The sequence below is a fragment of the Oryctolagus cuniculus genome, chromosome X (assembly GCF_051225735.1).
Source record: "Oryctolagus cuniculus isolate XC-2025 breed Fujian yellow rabbit chromosome X, ASM5122573v1, whole genome shotgun sequence".
Classification (NCBI taxonomy): domain Eukaryota; kingdom Metazoa; phylum Chordata; class Mammalia; order Lagomorpha; family Leporidae; genus Oryctolagus; species Oryctolagus cuniculus.
Window position 1 is genome coordinate 118,283,156 of NC_142888.1, and position 25,288 is coordinate 118,308,443.

Consider the following 25,288-nt stretch of genomic DNA (forward strand, 5'->3'; position numbering starts at 1 on the left):
CCCCACTCATCCAGTAGATTTCTCGAAGGGGATTAATGAACGCAGTTGTATAGAACAGGACGGAAAATCTCTAAGGATAATTCCTACCAAAAGTGTAGCTGAGCTCCTGTCCCAGGAGCTACTAGATAGCTTAGACTTTTGCGCTCTGTAAGGACCTTGTGCTCCCCCTCTCACATCACCAGTGATGGCTACTAAGCAAGTTTCTCTGCTCCAGGACTCGCCATGCCTCTCTAGACACCTGGCTGGATTGTGGGCTTGAGAGGGCAACCAGGGCTGTGATTTCAGCGGTTTGTCTCTTGGTTTGTGACAAGGACTGACTGCAGAGGAAGCTCTCCCAGGCCTGGGAATCGAATTCAGCTGGGCTGCAGTAGAACCGGCTGAGCAATGTTGAGCACCACCATTTCCCGCTTGGCGGCCGGTTTCCTCATATGTAAAACAAGCAAGTGGAGGGAGCAAGAATTAGAGTTGCACCAGATTTTTGTTGTTGCTGTTTACGCAGCGGAACCCTTATATCAAATTAAACCATAGTAGAACCCCAATCTACAAAACATTTAAGGTCCAGTTACCTTTGTAGGCACATGGAGGAGGCAAGTCGGGGGGCGGGGGCTCCAGCTTGTAAACTATGACCTAAAGGGTGGAAGTTTCATTCCAGTCCAGTTTAGTTCTCTTCCTTATTGCCGAAGTTAAAAAAAAAAAATCTATATCCATATCTATATCTGTATATTTTTCATCTGCCTTTAAATCCTCCAAATGTGCTGTTTGAGGCAATCTTAAAGGTAACTTGGAAATCAAAGTGCAGCACAAAGCCGTGGGTGCTTAGGGCATCAGCAATGTGTGAGACCGCCGAAAGGGTGACCCTGGTACTTCCAAGGCAGCAGCACAATGGACTGATGGAAAGAAGCAGTGTCAGAGTTTATTCCCCGGTTGGCACCGCCCCCCTCAGTGGGGCGAATTGTCTGTTTATACCCTCCTTTTCCTGGAGTCATTTCAAGACCAAACTTCAGTCCACAATTGCCAGCAATTGGAAACTCAGAGTACCTGACGGCCAGTTATTTTATTGAAGGCCAAAGACTGAAAGGTAGGAGTAAGGCGGTGAAAATGCCAAGTTTCCTCCCGCTGCTGAGAGTTTCGAGCACCAGGAGGGTGAGGCTCAATGATTTGCTGCAATCACAGCCGCAAGTGTTAGAGCAGCGACCTGCCAGGAGGGGCCGGGATCTCTGGCTCTGAGACCCGGAGGAGGAAGGAGTGGTACGGAGGCCGAGCCCGAGCCCGAGCCCGAGCCCGAACGCAGCAGACCCGGGAAGAGCTTTGGGTGGAGGGCAACGCGTCTGAATCTGTAAATCAACGCTGGCCGCTTCCGACCCCATGCTGCACAGTGGGGGATGGGGCGCTGGGGTGGAGGTGGCAGGGCAAACGACTTGGGGAAGAGGTGGCTGTGCGTTCCCGGGATACCCGACCTTTCTTGGAGAGACGGGGTGGTTTAGGCTGCAGGATCTGCAGTGATGTGTAGAAAGCGGGCAGGACTCCCGAAGCTTCAGTAAGCCCCCTCCTTCCCCGTCCCCCAGCCCCCAGGCCCGGCCAGCCCCGCAGGTGAATGGCTGGCCCGCACAAAGGAAGCCGGCTGGAAATGTGGAATTCGGGCCAATTTACGGGAGATTCTGTCGCCTAGGGTCCCAGCAGACCTCAAGCAAAGAAACCTGTGGTCAGGAGTGGATGAGGATAAAAACAGTGCACCAGGCCAAGCTTATTGGAAAGGCCGAGTTTAGTTATTCTGGGATAGCGAGGTAACAGGATTAAAGGGATTAAGGAAATCACCTCAAACAGCTGAGGAGGGGGTAAAAAAACACTGGTTCTATTTGTTTTCTTCCTAGGCCGCAAACAGATACACGGGAACCATGTGGTCGGGCGCGAAACGAAAGGCCCTTTGGGTGGCACAGCCGAACGTCCTAGGGTCAGGGACTAGAGACAAGTGCGGTAAAAAGGAGTAGAAAGTGGGCTCGAACCTCTTCTAGGAGCCTCTTCTAGCAAACAAGTGGACCAAGTAGACAAGTTAAAAACAAAAAGCCAGGCAAGAGTTTTAGAGGGCTTTTCAAATGTAAGGTGTGCTTTAAAAAAAAAATCCCGAATCTTCGGTGTTCAATGCTGACTCCTCCGCTTCACTTATCAAGGCTGAAATGTACTTGTTGCCTGCCAATTATTTTTCGTCGAATCATGGAGATTTCCGAAGGGTTTTAGTTTTGTAAATATTTCAGCCGGGCTCAAGTGTCTTCCCGCCCCAGTGCACAAAGGTAAACGTGCCCCCTTTTTGGTCGGTTTCCGCTGCCGCTGGCGTCCCCTCCCCGACCCGCGGGGCTGCAGCTGCAGGCACAGCTTCAGCCCAGGCTCAGGGTAATCAACAAGTGCGCGGCCTCAGTGCTCGCGCCTCAGCTAACGTGTGCCTGGAGCTCCCAGGAGACGCTCCCGGACAGACAAACCGCTGAGGATATGGGAAGCTAGTTGATTTTGCATCACAAGTAGTTAAAAAAGAAACCTTTTCAGATCCTACTCGCCACCCTCCAGGTCCTACCCCGCCCTCCAGCAAGGGACCTCGGTTACAAAACCGAGGGTTGGTCCCCTCCCCAGCCCGCAGCTAAAGTTTCAGGCCCGCAAAATTATCAGGACTCCATCATGTTGGTTATAAAATTTATTGATCTCTCATTTAGCAATTACGAGTAAAACCTTGAAAAACCTGAAACAAAATAGCCCCTTCCCCACTACCCAAACGAAATCCGAACACATTAGCGCGACAAAATATCAAACAGATCACGGCAGAAATCACCAACTCAACAGGCTAAATGCGCACTGGACAGAAGCTGTCCCGCGGCCAGGGGCGGCGAGGCGGGAGACAACACGCACACCTGGCTATAAATTAACATTGGCTTTAGCTGCCGCGCCCCTGGGCGCGATCAGCCCCCCAAAAAACCACGAGGAAAACAGATGCAACGCGACCGGGGGCGGGGGCGTCGCAGTTCTCAGGTCAGCCTTACCCGAGAGGACGTTTTTCCCCTTCACTCACTCCTTGGCTAACTGCAAACTAAGGAGACAACATTTTCAAATGCAACAGAAGAACCCAGAAACCGGGGAGGAGGACAGGGCTGCTTTTGCTTTCCAAACATCACTGCGACTCCCAGCCAACAAAGGGGGAGGGAGGAGCAGCAGCGAGGGGCAGCCGAGCTCTAGAAAGTCCCATTTCCGCTGCTACGGACTTCTCTTCGCTTTTGTACAAAACCCGACAGCTACAGCAAAACTTTCTGTCCTCCCCATCATCCCGACAAGGCAACAGTCCCAGGCAAGCAAAGCTAAACAACAAGGCGTCCCAACGTGGGGGTGCGGGGTGGGGAGGGGGCGAGGGGCGACCGGCGCAGGCCGGCGCTCAGATGTGGGTCAGCGGCACCGTTCCATTGACGGCAGTCCCGGCACCCTGGTAGTGCTGGTGCACGCCGTGCAGGCGGCCGCCCGGCAGCGGAGAGGCGGCGTCGGCCGCGTCCCCACCGGGTGGCAGGTACATGCTGATCATGTCGCGCAGGTCGCCAAGACACGCGCGCTGTGAGTGCGATGCGATGGCGGGCGGCGGCGAGCTGGGTTCCGACTTCACCACCGAGCCCATGGGGCCCAGGCTCATGGCGGCGGCGGCGGCGGCAGCGGCGGCGGCGGTGGCGGGCTGCTGCCCGTAGGCAGCGGCGGCGGCGGCGGCGGCTGAGGGCGCCATGCCCCCGTAGCCCGAGGCAGCGGCGGCCGCGGCCGCGGCGTTCATGTAGCTCTGGGCGCCGGGTGGCATCATGGGGCTGTACTGCAGGCCGGCCATGTCGTAGCGGTGCATCTGCGGCAGTGCGGGCGGCGGCGGCGGGCTGCTCATGCTCGGGGGCTGCGCGTAGCCCAGCTGCTCCTGCACCAGCGAGTACGCGCCGTTGGCCCAGCCGTTCACGTGTGTGTACGTGTCCAGGCGCTGGCCCACGCCCACCGGGCTGCTGGCGGCGGCCGCGGCGGCCGCTGCAGCAGCGGCGGCCGCAGCGCCGGGGGGCAGCAGGCCGCCGGGCAACGAGTACTTATCTTTCTTGAGCAGCGTCTTGGTCTTGCGGCGTGGCCGGTACTTGTAGTCCGGGTACTCCTTCATGTGTACCGCGCGCAGTCGCTTGGCTTCGTCGATGAACGGTCGCTTCTCGGCGTCGGTCAGGAGTTTCCAGTCGGCACCCAAACGCTTGCTGATCTCGGAGTTGTGCATCTTGGGGTTCTCTAGGGCCATCTTGCGCCGCTGCCCGCGGGACCACACCATGAAGGCGTTCATGGGGCGCTTCACGCGGTCCTGGTCACTGCCCCCGCCACCGCCGTTCCCACCACCGTTGCTGCCGCCGCCCGCGTTCGCACCGCCGGCTGCGTTCGCGCTACTTTTGCCCGCGCCGCCCGTGGCTGCGGGACCTCCAGTGCCCGCCGCCGGGGTGGGTGGCCCCACGGGGTTCTTGAGCTCAGTCTCCAGCAGGCTGTACATTTCCGGGGCGGGAAGAAGGTGCGCCAGGGTGGCGGGAGGAGAAGGCGCTCCCGGGGTTGGAGCGGCCACGTTGAAAATGCTGGGAGACTCCGTCGGAGGGGCGCTTGGGGGCCGGAGGGCCAGTGGGGCGGAAGGGAAGGGCAGACTTGCCGAAGTGCTCCGCGCCGAGTCAGCAGGAACCCGCCGCGTACTCGCACCTGATGCGTTGTCTTGAGCTGGTTGCATTCGCAGTCTGGTGGAGCGGTTGCCTGGCCCCTTATATACCTGCTCGGATCCCCCGGGGTTGGGGCTCGGTCCGCCCCTCACCACCCAGAGGCCCCGTGATTGACAGGCTCGCACTGATGAGTCCTGGCCAATCATCACCGACCCCCGTTCGGCCCGGGTGGAAAAAAAAAGTTCGGGGAACCCTTTCGTTCACCCCCACGCCCCTCTTGGGGCGAGTGCTGTGATAGGAGTTATGCAGGCGGCGGGAGTCCCGGAGAACCGCTCAGAAACCATCAATTAGGGTCTCAAAAAGTTTGAAAGAACGAAACCCGAGGAGGTGACGGAGGAGGGGAAGGGGGCACCCGAGCAACATTCGGGGGAGGGGACAGAGGGGAGCCCTCGGGGTTGAGAAAACAACTTTGCAACCCTATCAAGGGCGATCAGTGCAGCGTCCCGGGGCAAGCCCGCAAAGCTTCGCTCTGTCTGCAACGAGGTCCGAGACCGCTTCTGCCAGCGCTAGGCGTACTGGGCATGGCCAGCTACCTAGGAGGAGTTGAAGGCTCAAAATGCAACGGAGGTGCCCCGGGTTGCGCCTCCAAGGAAACCCTCTTCGGAATTGGGGGCTGGCTTCCCGGACCTCCCCCAGGAGAGCCAGAGAGTGCATCCAGGACTGAGCGGGAGTCAGGGGCCAGGACAGGAGAAACAGGCTTCTGGACTGCTGAGTGCACCCGGCAGTGAGGCTCTCTGGGGGTTTGCGTGAGGGCGAGCAGTCGGCGCACCCGCCGCCTGACTAGCGGAGGCGCTCCTTCACACGCAGTGGTGTGGGAATTGGTGTGGGGCTTGGGGGTGAACGGGACTCCTCTCTCTCGCTGCCGGCCCCTGCTTAGCGGCCCCTTTTTGTCTCTGCTCTCTGGCCATTTCGGTTTTTCCAGTCCGATGCCCCTGAGGGGGAGGGTCGGGCCCCTTGGAAAATCCGTTTTCATGGCAACACGGAGCCTCTCCGGGTGAAAGAAAAGTTTCTTGGGGGGAGCGGGGGGCGGTGGCCAGAGCGGAGCCGAGGCTGTTCCTAGGGTGGACCGCCAGGCCCCCTCCGCTGGCCGCGCACACCTGCCAGGACCTCTGAGCGCTGCTCTCCGCGCGCAGCCGCGTCGCCTCCCCCGGGAGCAGGCTTTGCTAACGGATTTCGTGCTTCTCCTTTCTTGTTTTACAGCCTTCCTGATTGGAGTCCCAGGACACGGAGTGGAACATTCACTTACATATTGGGTTGTCTGCAAAAGACTAGCAGCGCAGGAACCCTGACTGCGGGAAGAGAGAACCCAGACAATCATCGCCGCCAGCTCAAGCAAGTGACACAGCGTTTGAAACTCCCCGCGCCGCTGTAGGCGGCAAGTGGGAATGAGAAGCCATTCGGGTAGATGTGGCAGAAGCCAATATAAGGTGTCCGCGTGGTGTGGGGTCTCGCCCCAGCCCCCCAGACCGGTGGAAAGGTTGGGAAACCAAAAGGAAAGCATAAATCCTAAGAATGGAAAACAAAACAAAAGCAGAGGGTTCTAGTATTGATGCAAGACCATGGGATCCCGGGACACCTGCCCTCCGAGCTGTTTCCTCTTTCTCTCCTGTACGAATTAAAAACTATGCCACCGTGCCTTGGGAGTGGGGGCACAGAGCATGTAAGACCCCTCTCGGCCAGGACCCCTGGCATTAGAATCCTGGCTCCCAGCTAGGATTCCTTCCAATCGGAAGTTTGGGGTCCTGAAGCCCGCCTCTTAAGTTCGTGTTCCACCTGGTCTGAGTCGTCCTCAGCCTAGAGCTTCGATCACTTGTGTGGGTGTGTGGGCTTAGAGTAAACTATATGGAAGGTGTGTGTGTGTGTGTGTGTGTGGGCGCGGGCGTGTGCACAGCACTTAGCTAACACGAGCGAGAAGGCATGTCTCAGAAAACAAGAAGTGATTCTCGGCCATCCCCACCTGCACTAGTTTTCTTGGCAAACTGGCTGACAAAGCCCAATTTTTCTTAGGCAAACCTGCCCTCTTCTAAAGAAGCCTATGTACAGTAGTCGCTCACGTGCAGCAGCCTTTCCCTTCAGTCGCCTTCCGCAATGCCCTCTCTTGGCTTTTCTGGGCCCCCGAGGCTGTTGCTAAGAGAAGCTCGTTTTAGGAAACTACCCAACCGACGCGCTGACTGGCGCCCAGCAGCTTGACAGATGTCAGGATTCTTTCCAAACTTTAGGACCCAAGTAAGCCGTTGTGGTGACAGTGCCTGGGCTGCATATTTCCCAAGGCAGAGGATGCAAGACGACCCTCCCTCTTCCCTGCGACAGATTACATGGGGGGGGGACCTAGTTACTGCTCCCAGCTGTTTGTCATTTGATCACACCTAGTCTTTGGCTTAGTCTTCACATTACACCTTCCTGCCAGGTTTCCAGAAATCTTTTGCCTGGCATAGGCATCCTCTCCCAACCTTCCTGGGCTTTCCGAGGTGGACGTTATTAAACAGATCTCAGTCGCTGGTGGCTCTCTGGTGGTCTGCACAGCCGCAATTAAGAGCCACACCGAATTTCCTTCGAAACTCGAAACTTCTGAGAAAATGTCTGATCCCAAACTACCCTTCTAACAGTTACCATTGCGGTTACCATTGCAAGGCGTGGGAGATGAGAAGATTGGCAGGGCACCAGTTTTCTTGGTCCATCAGCAGTTCAGATGCAGGCGCCAACCCAGTGGTTCGGTTCGACTTTTTCTGAGGGTCGGTAGAAGTGTCACAGCAGGTACCCCAGCTCAAGGGGCCTCGGTTCTGCCAGGGCTATGGGGAGGCAAGACGGCTGGCGGGGCTCGAACCGCACTGTTTCCGACGTGCACCACACACCTAGCAAGGAAAGTAGAAAACAGTGGAACCCAGGCCCGGTCCTTTCCAACCTCTCCGGGAGAAGACAACGCACTCAGCAGCTCTCTCGCACCCCTGGGACCCCTTAGTGGCGCACAGAGCGCTGGATGTGGGACTGGGAGCCCAGCCAAGGGTCCCCTCCCCATTCCCCCGCCCTCCCAAGAGAGCTCGGGCTCCCTCCAACTGGGGCTGGGCACGGGGCTCCCAGGACCCAGGGCGCGACAATAGCGCCGTTTGTTGGCTTCGGTTGGAAACTTCACCCAGAGTCGCCCCTTCTCGCCCTCCAGAGCTTCCGGGTCGCTTCCACGTAGGAAAGATAGGCAACTCGCTTTACAGTGGGGCAGTGGTTCCATCCTTAGGCTCGGTTATCTGGAATCTCCGGGGGCCCAGTGGGAGCTAAGTACATAGAGCATCCTTGCTTTGCCTTCCACTGCCTCAAGCCTTGGCAGAAATCAGATGCCCCAAGAGCCTCATATCTGCAAAGTACACACTAGAGCTACTGGTAGAGCAGGCAAGGGGCTGCACTGCCCATGGAGCAGGGGTGGTCTTGTTCATTTCTCCTGAGTGCTCAGGCCGGACCTTTTTCAATGTCCCCTGTCCGACTAAGACCCAACCTTTTAGAACAGGTGCTCTTTGCATGCTGGCTGGAGCACTGTGTGTGTGTGTGTGGGGGGGGGGCGTGCGCCCCTGTTCGTTGGGAGGAGGGGAATAGACAGTATTGGGGCTCGCCCAGACCCGCTGAGGCCCATGAATAGGTTAGCAAAGGTGGCCCTCCCACCGTGGCTCAGTGTTACCCTTTCAGGGCTCTCAAGTGCAGCTGAGCTCCGCGTGGGGTCTGACTTTGATGAAATGAGAACTTATCCTGGGGATCCTCTGAGATGCTCTGGTTTCCAGCAGAAAAAAAAGCTTGCACTTCCGGAGGCAATCATTCCTGTTTCTTCCTTAAGACTACCCTGTGGCTACTTACTGGCTTCTAGCCAAGACTATGTATTTAGGCCAAGATTGAGTACCCTGATCAAGAAATGAAAAAACTTTGGTCTATTGTACAATCACCCCTGGTAGAAAGTTTGGAAAGGTCACCATCAGGCCGGCAGGGTGGCAGAGGCAACACTTTCTAGTTCCTGGTGCACTCATCTCCTAAATCTGCCAACCCACAGCACCAACCCCAGATTCCGATCAAAACACTCTTTCTTACAAATCTCAGAAGGAACTGACGATTCCTGGCTGGTGGGTGCAGGCTGTAAATAACCTAGTTGATGCTCTCTAAAGAAGGGTTGCTAGGAGCTGCAAGGTGTGTCTTCCAGGTACCATCAAACCTCCTGTGAGGATTTAACTGTATTGTATTGCATTTTGGTATAACTTTTTCGGGAGGAGGGGGCAGGGGTACTTTTAAAAGCCAGTTTCCCAATTCGATTTACTTGGTTGGCTGGTTTTGGTATAACTTTTTCGGGAGGAGGGGGCAGGGGTACTTTTAAAAGCCAGTTTCCCAATTCGATTTACTTGGTGGCTGGGTCCTCTTGGCCCACGCATTGGAGGTTAGTTGTACAGATTAAAGGTATTAACATATTAATCACTAGCTCACTTTGCCTTGTGTGGGCACCTTTACTTCCAGAGCCCCCTCCCCAACCTCACAATCCAAATACTGGACTCTCCAGAGGAAGGGTGGCTGTGTCTAGGAGCTAGGTCCCATTGCAAGAGGGCTTTTGGAGTGGCTGCAGTCTGGCCTCTCGGCCTCCCCACCCACCTCCGTCTCCGCCCACCTCCACAATTGTCGGCAGGTGCTAGCACATCAGAGCGTCAAACTCGCACCCCCGCAGAGCAGACTCTAGGAATCCGGCACCCTGCCAAGGCTAGGCCTGCCTTCCCACTGGGCTTGTCGCCTTTTCCACTTTTTTTCGTGTCGTCAAAGGCTCGGGACTCGCCTGTACGGAGGCAAGGTGGCTTGCAAGAAGCCTGGACCAAGAAAACAATCTTAAAATCGTTATCAGTACATATTTGAGTTACTCCACGTCCCTTCAATTTCACCTCTGTGCTCGCAGAGTGAAGGGGCACGGGTCAACTCCGCCTGACAGCCCTTCCCCCAAAAGGGTACCCGGGAAATCAGTGCCCCGGCACGCACTTCCAGTGTGGCAGGCAAGTCTATCCTCCCCAACCGCAGAGGGCGCACGATGGCAGAGTGGGGAGTTGGGTGGAGGGAAGTTTAAACCTAAAGGCAGCATTCAACTGTTTCCCACCACCCCTTTCTGTTTCTTGTTTCTTTGATTTTTCCCTTTTGCCCTTTTAAAAATTTTCCTTCGAGAGATTGGACAGCTATGAAATTCGCTGCGCAGAACTTCCATGTTCTTTTTTGGTCTCGTCTCGGCCGTCTTTTCATTTCACTAAACCTTTGTCGTACACCTACTATGTGCTAAGTTGTGTGCCCAGTACGGGACGGAGACCCTTTCCCACTCGACATCAGATCGTGGCGGCGACCTGGGAAGACCTCGAAAGGACTACGCCTTGAGAGCGGAAGAATTTTTCACCTAGTGATTCTCCCTAGCCTCCTATCAGATCGACGGAGAAACACGGGCCAGGTGGGATGTGGGACGCGCTCCGTAAGAGCCTGACCCAAACGGGGTTGCTACGCCCCGGCCCGCAGGGGCCACGTTCCTTTCCTTGGACGCGCGCGCATTCCCCCCGCGTGCCGAGCTTGGCGAGCGGAGGGGTGGCCGCGGCGGCGGCTGCGGGCCAGGAAACCCAGGGACCTGGCGCGGCAGTCTGAGTGGCCGGCCCGCAAGCTCCGGGGCCGCTACTCGCGACGGAAAACGGGGCCGAGGACGTTTCCCCGGGGACAACTAGCGTGCAGCGGCTTGCCAGGTATGGAGGATGCCTGTCCTCAGGCAGACCCGCTTCCCAGCGGGCCGGCGGCTTAGACGGCGCCACAGAGCGAGGGCCGTCGGCAGGCCTGGCCGCGCCGTGGTTTGGGCGTCTAGGTAGTCTTCACTCTCAATTCTGTTTCTCCGGAAAGCGTCGCCCGGTTAGAACCTTGAGGCTTTGCTAATGTGATGTTTGTGTAATTAACACCATCGCCCCTTGTTTCTGAACATATTTCCTCCCCCAGCACAGCTCAGCTTTCATTTGAAAAAGCAACGGGAAGAACGTCCCAATAACCCTTTCTAATGGGAAAAAACTGCCCCTTTTGTGGAATGGTTTCCTTACAAAGCCAACAACCAACCTTATTTTCTAGTTCCAATGGCTATCCCTTTATGAGTTATATTATTAAAGAAATCCGACACTAATTGTGCCGATTTAACTTGTTAATTAGTTGCAAATAAACTATTCATTAGTGGCAAAATAAAATCAAACCCATGTGCCTAGATATCATTCCACATTCATATATTGTAGTGTCTGCATAGCATAGGCATACTAAATTAAGTTCCTAAAAGGTTTCTCCTCAGGATAAGTAATTAAAATATATTCTACTTTAATTGACATTATAGAGGACATAAATGAGCTTTTCCTTTTAGAAAGAAATAGCCATTTCTAAATAAAGCTTGCAGTCTGGAGAATGGAGGCTTCAGCCAAATGAATAGTCATTACTACCTTTTCAACGACATGGGCCTTTTGATCAGAAAAGAAATTAGCTCTAAAAAACAGACAATGGAAGCCTGCCCTGCAATAGGAAGAAAATTAGACGGCCAAGGCTCTTCACAACACCTATTTCTATAAACCATAGAGCTCCTTGCTTTTCAATTACAGCTGTTCATTTCATATAAGGAAAGGGGAAAAACAGGCCTCTAATGTAAACTCGCTTTCACCATAAAGCCTTGGTTCTGGCTCACAGCCAGGCTGCCTACTTACTATTGTTTTTACTCCTCTCATCAATTAGCTAATACTATATATTTTAAATGACTCTGGGGGTATTCACAGACTCCCTCCCTACTTCCCCACCCAGACAAAACCCAAGCTGGACTCCTGTGAAAAGACTACCATTCGGTACACAGACACTTAAATGTATAAAGTTTAATGTTTTTATTGTTCCCCAAAGAAAAACCATATTGAAAACCTTGCTTTGTTTTTTTTTTTTCCCCTATATTTCTTAGCCCATCATTGAAAGAGCCAGACGAGGTGATAACAGGGGAAGGACATAAATGAGCAGCTTTCAGTATTGTTTCCGATTGTTCACAGAGCTTAATCCATCTCTAGCTAATTTTTCTGTGCCCTTTAGACTGTAATTTGGTTTACACATCTTTGTGTTTCGAAAAATATGAACTCTGAAATTTGCTGATCCCATTGGTTTGATGTCACTAGATATAATTTCATTTAAAAACACTCTCCTAACTATTTTGGTGAAATTATCCAGCCTGTAATAACAAAAAATCCTGTTTGTGTAGTGAGCTACAGAATAAAACCTTTCAACACTTACAAAGTGGTAATAGGAGGAAAATGTTCCAGAATAGTACTTGTGGAGTCTTAGTAAGCCTTTCGATGTGTGTTCTAGAAACATCAGAAGAGAGTTATAGATAGTAAAGGTAAAATATGAAAGTAAAATACTTATCTAGTTGATCTTTATCACGGTATAAATTCCTCAAGGAAGTAAAAAGTGGTACAATCCAATAAGGTTGATTTGGGGTCTTAGTGTTTATGGTTATGCTAATAAGATTACTAAGAATAGTTTTTAAAAATACAATGAAAATAATTGGTTTATTCATACAAAAATAAAAAGTCACTTAAATACATACCTACAAAGTCACTTAAGTAAAATAAAATGGAATTGTCCCTGAGAGGTATTATTGCCTTTTTCTTTTACACAGTTTTTTACACCGTTTTAAAGAGGGATAACTAGTCAATTTAGAAGGGATAAACAGATGAGGACCACTAAGATGGCTCTTCAAAGCATTTCTAAAGAACAGTCACAAACAAAATGCTTCCGATGTACCTGTTTTGGGCACACATTCTTTGTTGAGCGTGGATATTTCCATTTGATGGGTTTCCATCATGTTTTTGGTATTGAGTACATTGGTATGTTTGCTTTCTGGCTTTGATCTTTAACTTCTTTACTGCTTTATTCAAATGAATGTGAGAATAGAGTTCCTAAAAGCGTTTTTGCCAACCAGTACAGAATTGCCATAACTGATTTCCTTGGCAACTGTAAGAAGGAACTCTTCGTTGGCAATCAAATCCCTTGCATCGCCCTTCCCTTAGATTCCTACAGTAGGTGCAAGATCTTACCAGAATGAAGGGGTGAGTGAGACTGTTCCTCTTGTCTGTTGCACATGGAGGTGCTTATTTTTGGAGATAATTCCACATGAACTGGAGGGACATTGTCATGTTCCCTGGGTGAGGGTCCATAGCGGAGGATGGTAATGTTGTCCAGGAGGAAGTTGTCCAGACTGAGAGCTGCACAAAAATTATAATGAGTCCGATCCTGTGTATTACAGCACTTGGTTGTATTTTGGAATCAGAAATTAAGTATGTGATGTTTCTGGCAACTGAATTGTAGTTTGAGGGAATATCAAAACTGCCGGCCAAGAGACCTGCAGCTTTAACTGCAGCTTTGGAAGGGGCCAATGTATTTAGGAACGGAATAGAAAGAACTGTTCTTGCAGAGTGTCAGCCTAAAATAGAACCTGGTTGTTTCTGTGTTTTAAAATCAAGAAAATGATTGAATTTTAATGTTTGAGAAGAAATCTTCCAGGGCGGAATAATTGTACAGAAGCCTTGGATTACTGCAGTAAATTTTAGTTACATATTAGTGATTAAGAGACAGGGTTGAGGCCGGCGCCATGGCTCAACAGGCTAATCCTCTGCCTAGCGGCGCTGGCACACCAGGTTCTAGTCCCAGTCGGGGCGCCTGGAAGAGCTGGCCCCTCTTCCAGGCCAGCTCTCTGCTGTGGCCAGGGAGTGCAGTGGAGGATGGCCCAAGTGCTTGGGCCCTGCACCCCATGGGAGACCAGGAGAAGCACCTGGCTCCTGCCTTCGGATCAGCGTAATGCGCCAGCCACAGTGCGCTGGCTACGGTGGCCATTGGAGGGTGAACCAACGGCAAAGGAAGACCTTTCTCTCTGTCTCTCTCTCTCTCACTGTCCACTCTGCCTGTCAAAAAAAAAAAAAAAAAAAAAAAAAAAAGAGACAGGGTTGAAGGTCACATGGACATAGGCAAGATCATTCATTAATTGATGAATTTTTAATGAAGATCAGGCATTTTTAGGACCCAAGGGGCATAAAAGAGGATAAAGAAAAAGTCGTTATACTTTTGGCACTGGGGTGACAGGGTAAACATAATTGAATGAATGAATGTATAGAATTAATAAGTGCTAGGAAGACAAAGGAAGATATGGGGCTAGAGAGTGGTGGGAGTTGATGTTTTAAATTGGAATGGTCAGAAAAGGCCTCTTTTGGAGGTGATGGTCAGGCAGAAATCTCAAGTGAGTAAGCACTCCAATAATGGCATTCACAACATGATGGTCGCCATCACTCCCTGGTGGTGATTTTTACTTTCCAGCCTAGCTCTAGAACTCTGAGGTTAAGGGAAAAAAGAGGATGATTCTCCAGACCAAGGATGTGACTAGCAATGCACCTAGGGCATAAAATTTAGCTTCTCACTTTTTTCTTAAGATTTATTTTATTTATTTGAAAGACAGAGTTACAGAAAGAGGTAGAAAGAGAGGTCTCCCATCTGCTGGTTCACTCCCCAAATGGCTGTAATGGCTGGAGCTGAGCTAATCCGAAGCCAGGATACAGGAGCTTCTTCCAGGTCTCCCACGTGGGTGCAGGGGCCCAAGGTCTTAGGCCATCCTCCACTGCTTTTCCAGGCACATTAGCAAGAAGCAGGATAGGAAGTGGAACAGCCGGGACTCAAACCAGTGCCATAAGGGATGCTGGCTCTGCAGGCTGGGAATTTAACCCACTGTGCCACAGGACTGGCCCCTGGTTTCTCACTCTTATGGTCATGTAAGTGCAACCCTGTATTAAACAGAATATCTTCTGATAAATATAGTGACGTTTGCTGTGCTTTACCTGTTAGAAAGAGGATAGGACTTAAGGTTTAAAGGTGTCAAGATGTTGTTTGTTTTCTATTGTCCAGGGATCTTGCCAGATAGTTGCTTGAGTTTTATTTAGAATAATTTAGTAGAAGCCTTTACATGACCTTAGAGTGTGCCTCTTTCAATTTTATGTCCTAGGTCCATGTCTTGCCTCACCTTAGTCCCAGCCCTGCTCTAGACATGCTTTAATTAGCTTCCAGTGACTCTCTAAGGGTGAAGATTCAAATCCTAGTTTACCTGTCTCCCCTTACTACCAATGCAGTTGCCATTTTATATACATTTTTGCTTCAGGGTAGTGTGGTGAGCTATGAAAAGGACATACAGCGGGATTGGTCTGGGAAACCTAATTTTTTTTTTTTTTGGATTTTATTTATTTCTTTGAGAGGTAGAGTTACAGACAGTGAGAGGGAAAGACAAAGAGAAAGGTCTTCTGTCCGTTGGTTCACTCCCAAAATGGCTGCAATGGCAGGAGCTGCGCCAATCTGAAGCCAGGAGCCAGGAGCTTCTTCCCGGTCTCCCATATAGGTGCAGGGGCCCAAGGACTTGGACCATCTTCTACTGCTTTCCCAGGCCACAGCAGAGAGCTGGATGGGAAGAGAAACATCTGGGACTAGAATCGGTACCCATATGGGATGCGGCGCTGCAGGGGGAGGATTAACCTACTGTGCCATGGCTCTGGCGCCCTGGGAAACCTATGTTTTAAAACTTTAAATATAATCTTATTTATTTGAAAGAGAGAGAAAGAGAAAACAAATAAAGAAATCTTCTATTACCCAAATAACTGTAACAGCCAGGCAACCAGGGCTGGGCCAGGCCAGAGCTAGGAGCCAGAAATTCAATCTGGGTGGCATGTGGGTGGCGATGACCCAACTACTTGAGTTGTTATCCCTGTCTCCCAAGGTGTGCATTAGGAGGAAGCTGGAATCAGAAGGCAGACCTGGGACTTGAACCCAGACCTCCAACATGGGATACAAGCATCCCAAACAGCAGCTTAACTTCTGGGCCACACATATGCCCCTGAACTTGTGTAAGACCTTGAGTATGAGTCTTTCTGTCAGTCTGATTCAGGCAAATTTGTTAATCTCTCTGGTCCTTAATTTTCTCCTCTGAGAGGAGGCAGTCGGGTTTTCTTCCCTGGGTTAGGATGGGGATTGGATGACATAATGCAGCTGAAGGCACCTGGCAATCTGCTCAGTGCAGAGCAAGCTCAATATGGAATTCTCATTTTTCAAGTAGTCTTTCTTATGCCCTAAACAGGATTGGACATTCCTATTATGTGGAGAAGAGGGGACTGTGTTTCATTTTCCTTACCTTTACAGAGCTTTGCACAGATATTTGTTGAATGAATCATAATATTTGAGGAAGTCCTGTTTGAATGAAAGAAAAAAGTGAACTAATTATTCCACAGTTCCGATTCTGTATCACAGTTACTCTCATTAGGAACAGTCACGTTAGATTGTTTCTGTCAAGGCTCTCTGGAGAGCAGTAACTAAGATGATGGGAGTTTTGGTTCGTGACAGAGGGACTATTTGTGTTTAATTCTGAGAAAAGGTAAAATATACTTTATAACAGAGATGCCTGCCATTAAAAATATGTCTATATTTAGGGTTATGCAGATCTTAAATCCTTTATTTTTACTTAAGGTTTAATTTTTTCTCTCTCTCAGGAGCTCAGTAGAAAGTATATTCTTTCTACAGATTGTATCAGGAGCCCTGTTGAATTAAGAAAGAAGTCTTGTTCAAATTTCATGGCTTTTATATTTTTTCTGAGGCCTCAGAAATAGGCACAATTGACTAAGTTGAGTTTAAAAAATGTAGTACATACTAATCACTGGTAGAGATTAAAGGCTTATCGCTCTTCACAGTGGCTTCTAAAGAGCCTCAGGGCATTACAGAAATCAGTTTTAAAAATAAATTTTCCAATAGTCTTTCTAGACTTTGGTTCAGGTTAAGAATAATTATGCAGTAAGTTTGTGCCATTACACTTGAAGAAAGAGATCTAACAGGAAACTTTGATGGACTCCTAGTTAGAATTCTTGCTGGAAAACTAGGTAGGGCTCTGATGGATGGAAATGAACCATAGAGACATTGTTAAGGGCCCAGATCTGGGTTGGGATTGTACTCCTGCCTATTAATAGATGTTACCTAATTTCTCAGAGATTCAGCATTCTCTGTAAAAATGGGGCTTGGTGATACTCCCCCTTAAGGTGATTGTGGGAAATAAATAAATTATGCAAATAAAGGATATTGAATTCAGTACCTGGTACATGGTCTTGGGATTTGGTATCATCATCATTTTTCGCAGCCATCTTGTGTGCTGTGTGGCACGGGTTGGGGCAATCTTAATTATATTTTAAAAAAGGAAATAGGATAGAAAGAATTAAATGAGTTGTCTAAAATAGTAGAGCTTGTTGGCAAAATGAGGTATAGCAAGGATCCTGACTCATTGTCCAGCTATCTCTCTCTCTTTTTTTTTTATTTTACTTGAAAGTCACAGTTACACACGGAGAGGAGAGGAGGGGAGGGGAGGGGAGGGGAGGAGAGGGGAGAGGAGGGGAGGGGAGGGGGTTATTCTATCTGCTTGTTCACTCTCCAGGTGGCCACAAAGCCAGAGCTGCGCCGATCCAAAGCCAGGAGCCAGGAGCTTCTTCCAGGTCTCCCACGTGGGTGCAGGGGCCCAAGGACTTGGGCCATCTTCTACTGCTTTCCCAGGCCACAGCAGAGAGCTGGATCAGAAGTGGAGCAGCTGGGTCTCAAACTGGCGCCCATATGGGATGCCAGCACTGCAGGCGGCAGCTTTACCCGCTATGCCACAGCGCTGGCCCCATACAGCTATCTTTCTACCAAACTATTATCTGCTTGCACATTGGCAATGTGTGCATTTAGTATTAGATTGCATATTATGCAATGTTATTAATAGTATGCCATATTGAGAAGCGTGCCATTATTTCTTCCTGTGTTTAAGTAAACTTGGATGTCTTAATGAACAATGACAAATGCCATAGGAAGCACGAAGAGGGACCCTTCATTCCTAGGTTGTTCCCCCAGAAGTGGGCTGGAGAGAGACATTGCCAGGTCTCAAGGTACACTAATTAGTAACAGGATTCAATTGGTAAACAGATATGCTAGTGTAAACTTCACAGGCAGTGCACACTAACCTGTCATGGCAATGCTTGCTTCTTTTCATTCTTAGGAATTGAAAGAATCTTGTATTTTGTTTATCAGGCCTGCCAGGTGTCTCGTATCCTGAAGGTCACAGCAAAGCAGTCTGATGATCCAGTATCCAGTTCACTGGCAGTGACCTCTCGCTCTGCCCATATGTCACCATTTCTAGCTGTAGGAAAGCTGAAGTGGTCCTTGATTTTCTTCACACATGGCCAGTCTCCTAGTTCGAACCGCTGACCCCAGCATCTTTGGCAGCAGATCTTTGTAGATGCAGGATCGAGCTACGAAAGCAGGATTCTAGTTCTTTTCCACTAGAGAAGGTGTCCTAGTCTGCAGCAGGCTGTGGCAGGACAGCCTCTGCCACTGGAAGAAGAGAGGGGTCAAAAGGTGACCTGGAGCAGTCAAGCATCACTAGCTGTGCTGCAGCCTAGGTGAGCTTTGTGGGAATTTCCGGAGGAGGAGGAATTCAGGGATCGCATGTCTGCCCTTATCTCCTCAGTCACATCTTTCTCACCTTACCTCAGGTTACCTCTGCGCTGCCCTGTGAGCAATTGCTTCCCTAGTGTTCCTGATCAGGCTCTGTTCGTGTTCTTCTGTCTTTCTGTATTGACTTCCTCTGCTTAGAACGCCTTCTCTAACGACCCTCCCTTTCTCCTGTTGCCTAAACGCTACGCAGTCTTCAAGATTCAGCTCAGATCACCCATTTTCCATAATGCGTCTCCTGATTCTCCCCCACCCTGGGCCGTTCGGCACCTTTCCGTGATATTCTGTGATATTCCCAGACTACTCATACGTTTGTTCTCTCAGAACTCTTACCCTGGTGTTTGATTGTCATCTGTTTAGCTCACTCATTAACTGTGAACCACATGAGGGCTGGGACTTTTCTTCTTCCTTCCTGGCTTGGTCAGCACCTATCCCAGAATGTTGTACGTGAGAAGCACTTTGTCAGTGTACGATCAGTGAATGTGATGAGGACCATTACAAGGTGTGTTGAAATGGGTGTCATGGAGACAAATTGATCCTGCCCTCAAGGTACTTTCAGCTTAGGAGGAAGTAGCTGGTCTTCCAGGAAGTAGGTCTGGCATTGTCTGTGAGGGCTGAGAAAATCTTATGCAAAAAGGCGTACTTAGGGATGTGGAAGCCTAGAATTGTGGTCATGGGCACCCTGCTCACTTTATGCCAGTTCCCTGGCCATTCTCATTTTATCTGTGGAAGTGGTGAGGAGCTGTGGCAGGTGCGCAGGTGGCTGTGCAGTCTGTTTCCCTTGCTGAGCCTTGTGCTGTGGCATGGGCCTACATCTGTGGAGGAAAGGCTTCCTTTCCTTTATTACAAAGGTGTTCTCCACTCACCAAGCCATCCACCTAAGGGGCTGCATGTATCCAAGAGGTTATCGTCTTCTAATTTGCACACAATCCTGTGGTGTAATTGCCAACTCCAATGTTTTGAGTCCCAGAATAAGTAGAAAAGTGGATACTCGTGCACTGGAGCTTCTTAAATCGTGTGCTGCTGTTTCAGGTCTGTCCTTCCACTTTCAGCCCTAAGCGTATAGTAGTAGTCTTTAGAGGAGAGGCATTCACTCCATGCTGATAAGGGGAGGCATGGCAAAACTGGAGATAACAACGAGGAAGAATTTGCACAGTAATATCTGGAGTCTAAAGCATTTCTCCTGACTTATTAATGCCAAGAGTCAGGAGCAAGCCCCGATAAAATTGGGTTCAAAGTTCCACTTCATATTATCTTTTATATGATATGAATCTCAGTTTTCTGATCTGTAAAGTGCAGCTGTTGTGAGTGGGGTTGTACAACCCTTAGCTTGATTGTCTCAGTCTCCCACTGTAGAGGATCATATTCATGTGACTGCGTTCCTGTAGATTTTGTTGAATAAATGTTTCTCAATTTGTTGTAAGCTTTTGGATCAATCTCCAGAGTCTTTGAATTGTCTTTACTGACTTTGACTGGCTTAAAAAATTGCCACTCTAAAAGAGAGGCTTCCTTAAGCCATTCCTAAAATCACTGCAACTCTTGGAAAACTTTAGAGAAGCCACATGGCTGTGGTTGTGCATTGGAATGCTTATTTTGGCTGTTCGGTATATCTCCCAGGATGATTTGTAAGTATCAGACAAAATAATGTATGTGAAAACCCTGGTACATGTTTGGTACTCAATAGGTATCATTGTTTACATTGTTAAATTGTTTGATTTTTTTTAAGACTTATGTATTTGAAAGGCAGAGTTATAGAAAGAAATGGGACATTGATTGATCCATCTTCCATCTGCTGGTCCACTCTCCAAATGGCCTCAATGACTGAGGTTGGTCCAGGCTGAAGCTGAGAGTCTGGAACTCCATTCAGGTCTCCCACACGAGTGACAGGGGCACAAGTACTTAGACCATCTATTGCTGCTTTCCCAGATACATTAGCAGGTAGCTGTTTTGGAAGTGGAGTAGCCAGGATTTCAACTTGTGCTGTGATGTGGGATGTTCACATCTCAAGGACTTAACCCACTGTGCTGTAACATCAACTCCAGAATTGATTCTTTCTTATCATATCACGTGTGACGACTTCAGAGGCGTCACTTTCTGTCCTTGTGCTTCAGTTTCTCCAGCTTTAACACAGATGATCTTTCTATTTTGTTTGTTAATTTATTAATTTGTTCATTATGCTGCTTTACTCTTTGTTTTCTCTCAGTGACTCTTAGTCCAGATAACCTGAGTTCTCATCCAATCTATTGCATTATAGATTTGATATATTTCACCTTTTGTAGTGTCCATTTTATATGTGAACTACAATTCAGTTTTTGAAATATATGATATTGTTCTCTGAAAGAGGCAGTTGTCGTGGGTGACCCCCAGAGAGAACTCTGTAAATGAGAGAGGAAACTCCATTTTTAACATGTGGTTGCCTTTTGTTCTCATTTTGGAGGTTACCCCTTCTGTTTGAGGGGCATTTAATGAGGGCATAGTCAAGGTTCAGGCAGAGCTTAGACATATATCAAAAAACTTTCATTCTGGTAGGAGGGGAATAATTGATTGCCACTCACAGTAGTGTTGAGTCAAGAACTAGATTAGTTTAAGTCTTGTTAAATGCTCATTTTTTTTTTACCAGTTTGTATGCCCTGGGCAGTGCATGTAGGGGAGACAGATGGTGTTTCTTATGATTTCAGTCTGTTAGAGGAGACACATTGGTGACTGTAACAAAAGGCAGCCTATCCTCAGGGTATTTACAGAGGTGTCCAGTGCTGTGGAAGGAGTCAGGACAGAGGGAGTCATTTTGACTGGGTCGATTTAGAAAGGATTCTTGGAGAAGGTGGGTTCTGAGTCGTGAGCTGTGTCTTGAAAGACGCAGATAGCAAAGATCCCACATAGAGAAGCAGGTAGGACAAATGGCCAGTGTTGGCTAGTGCAGGGTGTGTTTGGGAAATGGTGAGGTGATTGGAGTGGCTAAGAGCTAGAATGTGCTGTGGTATATGGTGAACTTTGGGGTGAAATTGTGGAGGACATTGGAGGCCAAACTGAGGACTTTGGTGTTGTTGTGCAATATAGCACCAGCAAAACCTTCCCCACCAACAAGTAGAATTTGCGTATAATGTATAAATGGTGTTTGAAGAGGAAAGTGACCATTATAATGATGTTTAATATCAGTTGTTCATTATAGTGACAAAATTAGAGCCTTTTCATTTATTCTTAGATATCTGCCCAAAAGGGAAATGCCCTGGTAATATGCACAAGAGAGGAAACATGTAGAAGCTGTGAGGTACTGCACCAGAAAGACAAGACGTGGGTTTGAGGACTGCCTCTGTATCACTAGATGCAAGTTACTTCCCCTCAGTGAATCTCCACGAGATTATCTGTTTTTATTTTAAATTTTTAAAGATTTATTTGTTTGGAAGGCAGAGTTAGAGAGAGAGAGAGAGAGAGAGAGAGAGAGAGAGAAAGAGAAAGAGAAAGAGAGAGATTGTCCATCTGCTGGTTCACTCTTCAGATGGCAGCAACAGCCAGGGCTGAAGCAAACTGAAGCTGGGAACCTGGAAATCCATTCAGGCCTCCCACATGGGTGCAGAGACCCAGGTACTTGGGCTGTCTTCCACTGCTTTCCTAGGTGTGTCAGTGGGGAGCTGGATCAGAAGTGGAACAGCTAGGACTCAAAGCAGCACTCATATGGGATGCTGGCATTGTAGGCAGTGGCCACAGTATCAGCCCCTGTTCATCTGTTACAGAGGTTAGCATGGGCTTCTCAGATGCTATTCATCAAGTGGTATGATACAGGAAAGCTTCTTATAGGCTATAAAATACCACCTAAAAGGGAAGAACTGTTTTGTTAATTACGAATGAAAAGTTTAAATGAAGTCACATTCTAGAGGAAAGGTTCCTGTAGGTATTTCAACCCATTTAGCCTGAGGCCTGCTGAACAACTTACTTCCCACTTTCACTTCCCACCTCAGGCATCTTTTCAGGTTTTCTCTCTCTCTTTTTTAAAAATTATTATTATTATTTTTATTTGAATGGTAGAGAGAGAGAGGGACAGAGATTGATCTTCCATCCTCTGGTTTACTCCCCAACTGCTCACAACAGCCAAAGATGGGGCAATCAGAAGCCAGGAACCTGGAAATCAATCTGGGTCTCCCATGTAGATGACAAGGACCCAAGTACTTGAGCCATCACTGCGGCCTCCCAGGGTATGTATTAGCAGGCAGCTGGTTCTGATGTGGAGCCAGAGACAGGGTGGGCAGATGTAGGCTGGGTTGGGGGTTTTATGGTTCAATGGGCTAAGTTGTTTCTTGGGATGCTCACATCTCATACTGGAGGACCTGGGAGATCCGGGTAGAGTTTGGGATTCTTGGCTGCAGCCCACCCTATCCCCAGTTGTTGTGGACATTTGGGGAATAAACTTGTGGATGGAAGATTGTGTGTATGTGTGAAAGAGAGAGAGAGAGAGAGAGAGAGAGACTGACTCTGCCTTTCAAATAAATCAAAAGTAGTAAACATTAAAAAAATGAGTAGAGCTGAGACTTGAACCTAGGCACTTCAACAAGGAATGCAAGTTTCCTAAGTTGTTGCCTTAACTACTTTGCCAAACACCTACTCCTCATTAGAGTTTTTTATTTTGTGCCCCAACCCTACAATCAACATGGTTTTAACATTTGTCTCCAGAGCCTACAACTAGTGAGCCAAGTTCTTCTTCTAAAGAATGGACTATAGAGATTTCTTTCCTTCCTTCATTCCACATGTCTTTATTAAGTACCTACTAAGTGCCCAGCACTCTCTTGGGCACTTGGAATGCATCCGGAAACAAAGATCCCTGCTCTTGTGGCACTTAAATTTCATTGAGGTGGATGGACAAGCAATAAACAGGTAAATATATAATAAAGCTAAAATTATAGCATATGAAGGAATGATAGGTGCTATGGAAAAAATAAGGCAGGGAAAGGGTTGGTTGGGTGTGGGAACACTTTACAATTTAAATGAAAACAACAAACTTACATGGAAGGGCTTTGTAAATGGAAAAAGCCCTGAACAAATGTTAGAGATGAATACTTTCAGGTAAATTTGAAAACTGCTGAAGTTGTCTTCATTCGTTTTGTATAATTACCCTGCTTTGGAGCTTCTTTCATTCATTCAAATCAATATTTATTGAGTGCCTGCTTGGTGAGTGAATAAATACTGATGATAAAAATAATAGCACTTTTCATGGAGTACCTACAAAAGCATTATTCATATATGGGATCCCATTTAATCCTTGACAACTCCGTAATGTAGACATTTGTTTCCAAGTGAGTAGAACTACTAGAGTGCAGGCAGTGAGTCTGATTAAGGAAACCTTTCCTCATTCTGCGGGGTAAACATGGCAAGAAATGGCTTTGATTAGGATTACTGCGCCTTTCAGATTGACAGGATCAGCTGTCTAAGCAAGTTTTGGCAGAGACCTCCTTTCTGCTTAGCGTGCTTGCTTTTGCCAGAGGTCCCCAGTAGACTCAAGATGTGGCTGTTTTACCAGTTGCTGTGGTAGGTGTGTTCATGTGGTTGATGGTCAAGCCTTATCATACATAATTGAGGACCCCATGTATTAAAAGACTCAGTTTTGGGGACTGGCGCTGTGGTGTAGTGGGTAAAGCAGCCACCTGCAGCACTAGCATCCCATATGGATACTGGTTCAAGTCCTGGCCGCTCCTCTTCTGATCCGGCTCCTGGCTGATGTGCCTAAGAAGGCAGCAGAAGATGACCCAAGTACCTGGGTCCCTGCACCCATGTGGGAGAACCCAGAAGAAGCTCCTGGCTTCATATTGGCCCAGCTCTGACTGTTGTGGCCATTTGGGGAGTGAACCAGGAGATGGAAGATCTTGCATGTGCGCGTGCTCTCTCTCTCTCTCTCTCTCTCTCTCGTCCTCTGCCTTTCTGTAACTATGCCTTTCAAATAAATAAATATTTAAAAACAGACTCAGTTTTCTAAGGCGAGGTCATGTGCCCTTTCATTAGAGAAGAACAATATTTAGGAATTTATGAGAGTAGGTACACTATTTAGCTCTCTTCCATTATAGCTAGTGACAAATATAAAATGTTTCCAGGTTGGTAGCACTAAGAAAGGAAAGATCTAGTCTTCAGACTGGACAGCAGCTGACTGATCAGCTAAGAGGGAATGAGGCAGAAGGAGCTTGAAACAGGTAGAACTGGGAACCAAGAAGAAAGGCAGGCAACAGGCCAGGCTGACCTCAGCTTAGGAGAAGGACCTAGCTCTCCCTTCCCTCTCTCTCCTTCCTGCCCTCTCCCTCCAGCCTTCCTCCTTTTCTCTCTCCTCTCTCCCCTTCCTCTCCTCCATGCTTCTTTCCTTCTCTCTTCTCTTTATGGTGCTGCAGCTCACCAGCTATCTCTCTATTGCTGAGGTGGAGATCCAGGCAGAGATGAACACTGCTTTTGGCTGGAAAAACAAGAACAACCAGAAGGCAGGTCATCAATTCTTCCAAGTTGTGCTGTTTCAGTCTATGCTTTACTTTCGTGTATCCAAAGCTACTTCCTCACCATTTCTTTACTGATTTATTAACCCAGACTCTTAAATTCAAAGCTTTCTAATATCCAGATTTTACCCTGCCACTTACCTGTTTGGAATTATTCAGCGGCTGTCAGTATCCTTTGGAATAAAGCTAGACCTTTGAATGTGGCAGGTAAGGGTCTTCGTGATCTGGCCTCTGACTGCCCCTTCTTTCCTTCTCTCCCAGTTATGTGACCAGATCTTTATATTTTCACCTCCAAGTAGCCTTCCTTGATCCTCTAGCATGATTTTGTGTCCTTACCTCTGTGAGTTTTGGATATGTTTCTTTAGTTACAATGTATAACTGTTTGCTTGCTTTTCTTTCTGTTCACTAGGTTTTTAGTTATTTGAGACCAGCATTTTTAGTTGTGTGTGCCATCTATTTTATTCATTTAGTCACCATGGGTAACAATGAGTAACTTATTTTTCTTGTCTCCATCAAAAAATCCAGCCCTTCTCTGCCATACAT

The 25,288-nt window shown here is 48.5% G+C and overlaps 1 protein-coding gene and 2 long non-coding RNA genes across 4 annotated transcripts in view; 2 read left to right on the forward strand and 1 right to left on the reverse strand.

The window, feature by feature from the left end:
* The first annotated feature begins 760 nt into the window (after positions 1-760).
* Positions 761-6,591, forward strand: LOC149119736 (uncharacterized). Its single transcript, XR_016227724.1, has 2 exons — positions 761-1,078; positions 5,940-6,591. It is a non-coding gene; the product is annotated as an uncharacterized LOC149119736 (long non-coding RNA).
* On the reverse strand, positions 2,675-4,803 carry SOX3 (SRY-box transcription factor 3). Its single transcript, XM_002720527.6, has one exon. The coding sequence runs from the start codon at positions 4,748-4,750 to the stop codon at positions 3,413-3,415; it is 1,338 nt and encodes a 445-aa protein (XP_002720573.4). The 5' UTR covers positions 4,751-4,803; the 3' UTR covers positions 2,675-3,412.
* A 3,199-nt stretch (positions 6,592-9,790) lies between the features above and the next one.
* LOC103352047 (uncharacterized) overlaps positions 9,791-25,288 on the forward strand; it is a 292,499-nt gene continuing 277,001 nt past the window's right edge. Inside the window, exon 1 of one of the 2 annotated variants that reach the window (XR_016228063.1) lies at positions 9,791-10,465. This is a non-coding gene — a long non-coding RNA (uncharacterized LOC103352047). The remainder of the gene's footprint in view (positions 10,466-25,288) is intronic. The other variant, XR_011385473.2, reaches the window with a different exon arrangement.

What these genes read in the sequence shown, in the direction of transcription:
- SOX3 (XM_002720527.6), bottom strand. Translation starts at nt 4,750, where the DNA reads ATGCAACCAGCTCAAGACAACGCATCAGGTGCGAGTACGCGGCGGGTT.